Genomic DNA, 11,840 nt, shown 5'->3' on the forward strand with positions numbered 1-11,840 from the left:
ATCTGTCCTTCCTGGAACAGTACAAACTGAGAAACAATTATACTTGAACAGTTCTCCACGGAACCTGTCAGCCTGCAGCACAAGGAGCTGTCTCTGATTTAATTATTCAATAAGTAAGGAGAGCGGAGAAAAGATTTTCACAGCTAACAGTATATTGCAGAGCTACATCAACTTCCATAAGAAGAATATAATTTTTAAAGAAAAGTTTTTAAATGTCATATTTCTTGTTTGATTTTTTCATTGGTTTTCAAAGAGTGTCCTTCAGTGAGTAGTAGATGGCTAAAGTCAGGTTTAAAAAGCAATTTTCTTTCTATCCTAAAAAATAATTTTAGACATAGTCATATACAAAAATGACTTGCAGACCTAGGACCACTCTCCATTTGCTAAATAAGAATATTTTAGAGATTTTAATTCAGAGCTATTTGCAAATTCTCCACAGGTGTTATGCCACTGATTATTGGTATACACTACACAACCTGTGTTTTTACACATAAATCTCAAGCATCTTTTACTATAAAGATGTATGAAAATATAAGTTAGACTAGGTTCCATCACATTAATTTTTCTTTTTCTAGAGGGGAAAAGCTCTGATCTTATCATTCATATCAATTTAATTTATAAGCTCGTTCCTTTGTCATTTATCAGAGGAGGATTATTGGATTTAGAAGCTCTTTCTGAAGACAGGTTTCTTTTCGAAATGGAAAAGGATTCCTATAGTATTGCCTGATGCTATTTGCAGGAGGTTGTGTTGTTGTTGTTCACTGTCAGGTATTTCCCCTCTTTGGTTTTTTAATTCAACTTTCTGCCCACCTTCCTTGTTAAAAAATGGCAGCCGTAAGATTAACCTAGCGAGCTTGCTCTTCACCGTGTGCTTCATTACTGGCATGGATCCTAGTGATCTTGGCATCAACCTGTCTGACCCCCATGGGAGTGATATGGAACATAATTTCCCTACGACTTTCTGGTTTTGACATCAAGGCTTGCCTTGGCCAAGGATGAGGTCTGGTTCCCAAAGTCTGTGGTAAACCTGATGTAAATGTGAGCTTAGCAGGGAAGTTGGGAATATGTGGTGTCAGAAAAGAGCCACAACGCCAAGCAACATACATATTGATGCCTATGTTTTGGGTTAATAGTCTGATAAAAACTAAAGATTATCATTTTTCTATTTTTTTGTATAAAATTTTACATAAACCTCTCAAAATGAAAGATGATCTCATTTCCTTAGATCCTCTCTCGACTTTCCTCCTCTATCTCCACCCTCTTTAGGATAAAAACGTCTTCATAATTTTCTAAGTCATTTAGACAATTAGCAGAGACACTCAGTACTCTTGGGCCACAGGAAGGTGGTTAGCAACCCTCCACATTGGTGCTTGGGTTTTCCTTTTCCAGAGTTTTCACTGTGTAACTACACTAAGGAGTGGCCAAGTTGTTCTGGACATGAGTGCTGGACTCTTTGACAGAGACTTTGTTTGATGTTGCCTTTCAAGTTGTATGCTCATTTATAGACGATTTTCTAATGCATGCCTGGCCCTATGAGTTTGTTGGGCATTTATTGATGCAAAGATGGAAAGAATGGTCTCCTGGTTTAGCTTGTGACCTTTACATTTGAGAAAGAGGGGTCCAGAGAGGTTAAGTGACTTGCACAAGATCTCACAGTAAGAAATGAGAAAAACCAAAGCCAAATCCACCGTGTGCAGCTTTCACTGCTAAACATAGCCACTCACAACTAATCGATAGGCCTTGCCTTCTCCCACATTTTCTCTTCTATTTCTGTTCAAACACTCCACTTTCTCTTTCTTCCCATTTGCTTTCTGACATTTGAGAATCACACCCCATGGATCTTTTTGGAGTTTTCTTCAAACATCTTAGACCAAAGCTACTTCAGCGTGGAGCCAGGCTTGAACCAGGAATTCATAAATAAATGGGTCACTGGCTACAGGATACCCTCCATTTTCCTCTACCTATAATATGTCTCTCCCACTCCCTCCTTAAAGCACTCAGCCTAAGCTAATGTGCTTCTAGTTATGAAAATTTATAATGCTATTGTAGAGATTCCCCAGACCAACCAGATCAAGTCTCAAGTTAGAGCATGGCCCAGACCTGTGTGTGCAGAGAGGAAGCCTCAGCAAGCTCTGCTGAAATGGAAACAAAACGAGCATAGAGCGTGAACTGTTTAATAACATCTATCTAGTAACAGGATTATCACATTGCCAGGAAACTCTTTCTATAGAAAATGGCTACCTATCCATCACCCATCTACTTATTTATCCACCTGTCGACCACTGGTCTGTCTAATCTTTCTGCTTCTAGAAAAGATTTGAGCAGCAGGCCCTCAGAAACATCAGAGCAAATCTGTCATAAATGGGAGAGTGCTACTGAGGAGATTATCAAACAACACAGCAAAACATGAAAATATTAATCTGATAATGAGATTCATTTGATAAAACTTAGTATAAACAATATATCGTTAAATATTGACATTTTTTCCCCAGGTGTCCTTTTTAAAATACTAAGCTAATCCCTACCATTTTCTCTTAATCGCTGGTTCTTAAAGTGAAAAGAAAATTGTAGAGATTACCCTAATATTCATATGTATAGATAGATGATATTAGAGAGAGAGAAAGAGCTCTGACTCTTATTCAACTTGTAAAAGAAATATTACTCTAGCATACAAACCAGAAAGCCTTAGTTAACTGTATTTTCATAGTGGCTAAGTGCAAAATCATAAAATTCATTTTTCCTACACAGAGGGCAACTTGAAGGCCAAAACAAATGTCTTTCTATAAATTAGAGCTGACAAGTGATGGCCAAGAACAAAACAGGCATCATTCACAAATTCAGTGCCAGACACCAGGAACATAACGGGAAGCACCATGGCCTGTATCAACAAAGGGTATTAGAACAGTTCCTTGGATGTGACAAAAGTAGCCAGTCAGTCTTCCCCCAAATTCAGAAACCAAATTGCAAGCCCTTACCTTGGAGGGCCTGTAAGCTATGAGTCTGTACGATAATGCAGAGCTGCAGGACCAGCTGTGGAGCACTTTCCAGAAAGGTGGCTAGCAAATGCAGCATACTCACATCTGCATACTCATACACCATTTTCCAGTAAAACCTCCATCTGTCATTCTCCCCACTCTGTCGGCTTCGAATACCTAAGTATATTGTGTGGAAATATCTAGAAAGAAAACATGGAGAACAAGAAAGAGATGAGTGATAATTTATAATTCAAACACCAAGGTTATTTTTTTTTTTCTGCAAGCCACCATATGCCAGCACACACAAGAAACAATTACTCCAGTGGCTTATTTTCAGGCCCAAAGTTAACTGTTTGAGTTCCCTTATCCTTAAATGTTCACTCTGAGAAGTCACTGCAATTTTAATCCTCACTAAAAGCATTCGATTGCATTGCAATATGAGGAGTGAGGTGAAATGTGTTAGAAACTTGGGCGTAGAAGAGAGTAATCAATAAAGAAAATAAAAATAAAAATAAATTGGAAAAAAAAGAGAGATTTGCTATTTTGAAAATCTACACACACACACACACTGGGGTCAGTTTCTCTATGTGCTCAGCAGTGTTCAGAAGATGGATTTCTCCTGGGGCACAACGCAAGTCTAAGGACTAGAATGTATGGGCTTGTAAATACTCCTTATGTCTTTTAAAAACTTACCATTAAAAATTTCAAACATATGCCAAAGGAGAAAAAGCATAGCATATTGAATCCACTATACCTTTCGCCTAGATTAAGTCATTACCAATACATTCCCAATTTTTTTCCCCTTTGTATTTTTACTCCCTGCCATGAAATTATTTTGGAGCAACTCCCAGACATGTTATTTCATCTGTAAGTATTTTATTAAGATAATTTACAAACAAGAGTTCAATACCATTATTATACTTACAATATAAGGACAGTTTTGATATTATTAAATACTCAGTGTTCATTTTTTCCCTATTATATTTGTTCACAGTTTATTTGAAATACAATTCAAACAAGGCCCACACATGATGAGTATTTGATATGTATCTTAAGTCTTTTTTACACCATGAATTCCCCTTCCATTTTTTTTCATTTCTTGCATATTTTTTATTGTCTTGATCTTGATGTTTGTATTTGTGTGGTGTGGTTAACGTTTCTGTTCTTTGTGTTTTCTTCATGTGGGTAGTATTAGAATTTTGATCAGATTCAAGTTTGGTCGTTTTTAGCAGGTGATGTTAAGGACTTCCTTGAGGGGTATTTTCTTGAGGAGGCACTAATGTTCTCTTTTATGGTGTCATCATCCACAAATGATCATATCCTCGGTCCACTCACTCTTTAGGGATTGAAAATACTGATATTCTGAATCTACCACCCTTCTTTTTTATGGGCTAGACTACTTCTGCATCCCTTTTGTCAAAATCTTTACAGTATGTTTGGTTGTCTGAAGCTTATTCTCTAGTCGATCTTTTAAAAAGGTGCACAGGGACACTGTTCTCTGAGTTCTTGCATGTTTATAACAGCACATGGCTATCAATCTTGCCTTGGGTGAAGATAAGGTTTCTTTTGCTATGTAGACCCTAACGTGTCACAATTTCACTTGGAGATTAGTGCCCATTTCTAGGATATGTGAAAGAACTGAACCTACCCAATACAAAGGCTCTTGGATGCCAAGAGAGAAGAAGAATAGTAGGGATGCAGCAAGGAAGTGAGAAAGCAGAAAAACCTGGGCAACTTTTTCATTGGAGGGTCCGGTTGGATAGCTGTAAAATCCGTTGGCTCAGTGGATAGAGTGTCCGCCTGCGGACTGAAAGGTCCCAGGTTCGATTCCGGACAAGGGCATGTACCTGGGTTGCAGGCACACCCTCGGTGGGAGATGTGCAGGAGGCAGCTGATCGATGTTTCTCTCATCATCGATGTTTCTAACTCTCTATCTCTCTCTCTTCCTCTCTGCAAAAAATCAATAAAATATATTTTAAAAAAATTAAAAAAGAAATCCATGCATATGCCGTGCAAAATCCAAGATCTGCAATTTATTTATTTGAGCATGTTAAATCTGTTACTTTATTGCATAAAGTATTGTAGGAAAGTCTGAAAAAAATCTTTCATTTGTAGTTTCAAGTTTTAATATGCAGTTTCAAGTGGTTTAGAGCTATAGTATTTATTTATTTTTTTAAGTATATTTTATTGATTTTTTACAGAGAGGAAGGGAGAGGGATAGAGAGTTACAAACTTCGATGAGAGAGAAACATCGATCAGCTTGGGGATGTGGCCGCAACCAAGGTACATGCCCTTGACCAGAATCGAAGCTGGGACCCTTCAGTCCACAGGCCAATGCTCTATCCATTGAGCCAAACCAGTTAGGGCAACCTACAGTATTTAGTATTTCTTCTTAAATCCATTGCTTTGTTTCTTCTTTGGGGTCTCCTATTTATTTATGTTCTATCTTCTGTATCTCCTATATCTATTAGCTTCTCTGAATATTTTTAATCTCAAATTGATTTTCATATAAAATGTTTTCCTCCTTTCCATCTTTTATGAATCTTCAAATTATGGTGTTTGAATAGTGTCAAAATTTGAGTTGAATTTTCATTTCTGACCTAATTGTTTTTAAAAATGAGAATTCTATATTGAATTATATCATTTTCTTAAATGTTAGCTTTTCTACTCATTTCTTTTTTAAAAAAATTCTCAACTGAGGATATGTTTATTATTGATTTTTAGCGAGAAAGGAGAGAGAGAGAGAGAGAGAGAGAGAGAGAGAGAGAATCATTGATCAACTACCTTCCATATGCACCCCCACTGGAGATCGAACCTGGTTGGGTTCTACTCATTTCTTTTCTGGCTTTTTCTAATTATGACTTATACAGTATTGTTCTTTAATGGCTTTTATAATTTTCTTAAATTATCCCAGGTCATTTTATAATATTTGTTTTTATCTGTTTTCTACAAGTGTTTTCCTGGTACACTTTGATTATATGTAGAAAAATCACTATTTTTCTTATTCCCTTTTTTCTCATAATAATTTTGAAATTTTTCTTGTTGACAAGTTTTAAAAATTAGTTAATTCAAAAGTTAGTTAATTTAATTTTCATGTACTTTCAGGAGAGGTTAAGTGGGCTAGCATAGCTTTATTGGTGTCAAAACTTCAGAGGCCTTCTTCCCTTGTTCTTGTGAAGTGATAAAAACAACATCCCTTGTTAACTTTCTGAGATCAGCTGCCTCTGTTCCCCTCCCCCTTCCTTCTTTCATTGCTTGTGGATGTCCCTGTCTTGCTCAATTTGAAATCCATTCCTGCAGGTTCTCCTTAGTGTAGAGGCTTGTGGAAGGCTCTTCAGTTTGTTAGGGATGACTCAGCTTTAATAGCATAAACACTTAATGCCTTACAGTCCCCTTTGGCTCACTCTTGCATTGAGTCATTGAGAGCACACTTCTAGTCTCTATTGCTCCTCTAATTTGGCCTGATGCACTTTCCAGTGAGTGCCTGTTGGGGATTTGGAGGTTCTCCTCATCTCAAGGCCTTCCCTCTGCCTCTCCCTGTGTAGTTGCTGATATCACAAGGCTCTTATAAGCTGTCATTAATTTGTTCCTGGGTAATTAAGGGCAGATCTCAGCACTAAATTTTATTATATACACTAGAGGCCCGGTGCACGAAAATTTGTGCACTGGGGGGGTGGGGGGCGGTTGTCCCTCAGCCCAACCTGCACCCTCTCACAGTCCAGGAGTCCTCAGGGGATGTCCTATTGATGGCATAGGCCCGCTCCCTAAGCTGTAGTCTGGCCTCCCTCTGCAGGAGGCGAGAACAGGGGATCAGAGGACGGCACCACTCCCATAACCCCGCTATACGCTGCCACCAGGCCAATCAGGGGATGGCGCCACCCCCAGCACCCCACCATTGCCACCCAGCCTCCCTCTGCGGGAGGTGATGAGACAGGCCGATCAGGGGACGGTGCCAGCACCCCCCCCATTGCCCCTCTGCCACTGCTGGTCGCTGATAGCCATTTCCTCCCTCTGCCCGCTGGCATGCGCCTTGGCTGGCCTGGTGCCACCTGCTTGCCAGCCCTGCCCTCTGCTGACTGGTTGTTCTGCCGTTAGGTCGATTTGCATATTATGCTTTTATTATATAGGACTGTCCATGATTCTTTAGTTTTGCTCTGATTATTTTAATGGGCTACATTTGGTAGATTCAAAAACTGCTGCCATTGCCACTATATTTACAGAACAGTAGCATTTTAAAACACAAAAGTGATTTAATCATTCTTCCGAGTCTTTGACTTCTCTCTATCAGTAGTTATGAGTGTGCTACAGTGCAATTTACAGGAAAAAACCCATGTTCCTGTACCACTCCACAGCTATAGCTTGTGGACCAGCCCAGAGCAAGCTGCTGGTGTTATCTTTCTTATAATTGTGTCTTTTCACAAGCTCGTTCTTTTCTTAGAATAGCCTAGGAATAGCCTTTCCGGCTTCTCTGACTGGCAAACTTGTTTTTGAACTGACAGTATTTGTTCAATCATTACCAATAATCATTCACTCTTCCATGCATTTACCTCTCTACCTGTTTCTATTCGTTTCAGAGGGGAGCTTTAACAAAGTACAACAAACTGGTAGCTTACACAACAGAAATTTATTGCCCATCAATTCTGGAGGCTAGATGTCTGAGATCAGGGGTTGTCAGGGTTGCTTTCTTCTGAAAGCTGTGAAGGAGACTCTATTAGTGCCTCTCTCCTGGCTTCTGGTTTGCTGGCAAACTTGGCATTACTTAGATTATAGATAACATCACCTTAATCTCAGCTTTTATCTTCATGTGGTGTTTTCTCTCTCTTTTTCTCTCTCTCTGTGTCCGTTTGTGTCCAAATTTCTCCTTTCTATAAACACAGTCCTATTGGATTAAGACCCACCCTAACATCTCATTTTAACTTGATCATCTGCAAAGACCCTATTCTGTTTCCAAGTAAGATCCCATTCACAGACACAGAGCATTAGGACCTCAACATCTTTTGGGAACACAATTCAACTGATAATACTCTTCTATCAACGTTCGATCTTGTTAATCCTATGACTTCTCCTCCTGTTTGGTGATTTCCAAATCTGTACCTCCCACTCCAACCCTCACCAGAGATCCAAAACTGTATGTCCATCTGCTTACACATATGTCCATCTGCTTTCCACATTTCCCACAGGTATATGAAAACAAAAATATTCAAAACCTCTTATTGCCTCTAAAATTGTCCCATCTCCTATACTGATAATCCATATCACCATTCATTCAGGCATTTAAGCCAGAAGCTTAGGGATCATGCTAGGATCTTATCCCTCTCTTACCCCTTACATTTGATAAAGGATTATGTTCTGAAACTTTTATCTCCTTAATATGTTTTCTCCTCTTTCAAAAGTCTCAGGGTGATTTGGGAGGCATTATAGTATTTAAAGCCACAAGACGAGATCACCCTTTCAGTGAAATTGTGCCAACCTAATAGGCTTGGCATGTCATCTCACTGGGCATGAGTGTGATGCCCATCAAGAGAGGGGTTTTCCTTCCAAAGGCACCATACCTAAATATATGAGGTGACTCCAGGGGTGAATCCAAATTCTCTCGGGGAAGTGTGAATTCTTAGGAAGTCGGTCCCTTCCCAAGGCCTGGAGTGGGGAAGGAAGACTACCTAGGGGGGCCCAGGGTTGGCTGCCTAAGGTGCCAGGGTTATTTCAAACTCCTAAGAAAAAGTTGAACCATCTTTTTCTCAGTGGCCATCCTGGCAAAAACCAGTTATATTCAGAAACTTCTTGCTTATAAAGTAGTCAGAAGTGGCTGGGCTGCCCCTTAACTTGAAAGGAAGGAGAGTAAACACAGAGAATCTAAATTCAAACACCTTCAGGATGAGTGTGAGCCCATGGCTCCTTGCCATACATGTTCTGGTACATGCTAAGGGTTTTCTCTCATATGCAGGGCAGCAAAGCTGAGGAGTTAATGTCCTGGGTCTGTCCTCTGCCAGTAACAAGGGAGAGTAGGAGGCTAAATATCCTAGCTGCCTCCCATTAAATAATCTGAAATGTGCTCTCTACTCCCTGGCAGGCTGGAGTCCCAGTTCCCACAGTGGTAACCTATTCAATAACATACACTCTTTGACTGCCTTACCTGCCCTGTCCCACTACCAGCACTTCCTAGAATTGCCTTCAAGTAAACCACTTACACTCAAACCCTCACCCTAGTTACATCGCAGGTTCACAGTAGCACCCCAATGGTGCACTTTGTTCCTCTGGACATAAAGCCTCCAAAAATATCACTGGCATCATCTCACTTTCATGCTCAATAACCCCAAAATGGCTCCCAATTTTTCTATTGTATTTTGATTCCTTTGCTCAGCTCTTGAGAGCAACTGCCAAAGCAACTTCAAATTGCTTCATGTGCTTTTTAATCTCGACTCTCATCTCTATATATAAAAGTCTAAGCAATAGTTCAACCGGTACCTATGATGTGCATTGACCACCAGGGGGCAGACACTCAGCACACAGGCATGGAAACATGGAACAGACTGATGAATCTCAGAGGGGAAGGGGGGAGGGGGAAGGTGGGAAGAGATTAACCAAAGATCTTATATGCATACTAGAGGCCCGATACATGGATTCATGCACCAGTGGGGTCCCTCCACTTGGCCTGTGGGGATTAGGCCGAAACCAGCAGTCTGACATCCCCTGAGGGGTCCTGGATTGTGAGAGGGTGCAGGCCAGGCCGAGGGGCCCCACTGGTGTACCAATCCGTGCACCAGGCCTCTAGTTAGATTATAATAGGCCAGTCAAGGTATTATTCTGTGGTACATATTTTCTCCCCTGCTTTGTGCCTATCTAACTCATCAGTCTAAACGTTAATTCATTAATCTATACTTAGAGCTGTCCATGTCATATATATGAGTTTGAACCTCATCATTCATATATACAGTCAAGAACTAACATCCTTACCACACTATATGCTAGACAGACTCAGCTGAAAATGCATCTTTGTTGGCTGACAATTGACAAATATGTATGTAATTAAGTATTAAAAATTGTAATCCTTTGCTTGTTTTCAGTTGATCATTCTGCTACACAGATCTCTCTCTGGTGCCATAACATGTTTTATTATCAATGAGTGCCTCTGAGCCAATTTTCTTTAAAATCACAAAATAAATCAAGAAAGAATTGTGCATGTACACTCATTCTTTCAGGATATAATTTGAGTTGTTCTGGTAATTTATGAACTAAAATTATATGTTGTGTTTTAGACTCAATTCAGTAACATCAATGGTCAGTGTGACTTGATTTTGTGTGTTTTTAAAATTTATCTTTATTGCCGAATGAATTACAGATGTTCCCTTTTTCCCAGCCATTAACCCCAACACCACCCCTCCCCACCCCCCGACTCCCACACAACTCCTACCCCTGGCCTCCACTGCACTATGTCATAAAGGATAATCTAACTGATTTCATGCTTTATTCAGAGGATGGACTTGAAGAAAAATAATACTAGCAAAAATCTAACATGTTCTTATAGGCTTTTCCCAGACTTCTTTTGTGGTTTATTGAAATGTGTTCATGATGATGTATTAAATATTAAAAGCAATGTAAGATTTAATTGAAATTTATAGGGCAGCTTTTCTTAATTTATGGTTTATTGCATAATTTTTAGCATGCTTCGTAAATAACAGAAGACGACCTACATCCTTCTGTGGTTTTACCATTGCCCAGAATTAAAAGTACCCTTGCCTGACATTTAAAAGAAAGTGCTGTCCCACCCAGACTCAAACTTCCAAACTGGTTTTGAATGGTAGCTGAGGGGCAGTCCATGAAACTAACCCCAGGAAGGTATGCCAGTATATGTTAGCAGTTTCTAAGTTGGCTTCTGCCATTTGGTCCTGTGGAATGAATGCACATGATCAGGTAAAGGGAATTAATAACAACTTTCTACTTAACATATACTGGTAGGGTAAAATGCTTTATATCCTTTTTTTTTTTGGTCTTCCAAGACACTTTATAAAGGTAGTGTTATTCACACCCTTTAACATTTGAAGAATCTTTGCCATAAGAGTCTTTGGTCAATTAGAAAGCTCACAGCTAGTGAGCAGCTGAGCAGACCCTAGACACCACGTTTGTCAGCCTCCAAAATCCATGTTATCTAGAGATAGCAAGACCCACTTTCTAGCATCCTAAGTCATTAAACAACCTCGGGTGTCCAGTCCAGGAAAAGATGTCAACTACCCATGACTGAATTGCCACTGGTCTTATATTAAAATGCTATTTGGGTTAGAACTAACTAGATCCCTTAATATGGTCTTGAACCTGATATACTGTGTAGTTCAGAGTAGCCTTTGAAGTGTGAGTTTCTAGAAGGCAAGGCTGGGATTCCTAACACCAAGCTGTCTCCTTGTCAATAGCTCCATGAGACGGCTGAATTTATGTATTGATGACCTTCACGCACAAACAAGCATGATCTTTCTTGAGCATTTGTACAATTGTCCCTATAAATCCAAAATATCAAAAGTCATGCCCGAAGGCTTGATATGGTTGAGAAGTGATCCTGCTTGACTCACCTCACTTCACTGTGTCCTGCCTCCCAGGCTCCAGTCCACTTTCACTCTAGCTCTTGCTGAGTCCGTTGGCTTGGCACAACGGTAACCAAATAGCACTTTGCTGAAGCTGCAGTTTTTCCTCCTAATCGCTGTCCCTGGACTATTTACCCATAGGATCACCCTTAACCAAGGAGGATCAGAGAGTCATTGAATTAAAGCTCTCTTCTTCCCCTTTCTAGGCCTGCCAGCTCCAGTTGTTCACAGTGGGGACCAGATTGACAGAGCAACCTGGGCGGGCAGGCCTTCCATTTTGTCTCCCATTCCT

The 11,840-nt window shown here is 40.0% G+C and overlaps 1 protein-coding gene across 1 annotated transcript in view; it reads right to left on the bottom strand.

Moving 5' to 3' along the window:
- XKR4 (X-linked Kx blood group related 4) overlaps positions 1-11,840 on the bottom strand; it is a 259,812-nt gene that overhangs the window by 89,892 nt on the left and 158,080 nt on the right. Inside the window, exon 3 of the mRNA XM_006769119.1 lies at positions 2,976-3,175. Within this exon, the coding sequence (XP_006769182.1) occupies positions 2,976-3,175 (200 nt within the window). The remainder of the gene's footprint in view (positions 1-2,975; positions 3,176-11,840) is intronic.

This window comes from Myotis davidii, unplaced genomic scaffold (genome assembly GCF_000327345.1).
Source record: "Myotis davidii unplaced genomic scaffold, ASM32734v1 scaffold1, whole genome shotgun sequence".
NCBI classification, from domain to species: Eukaryota; Metazoa; Chordata; class Mammalia; order Chiroptera; family Vespertilionidae; genus Myotis; species Myotis davidii.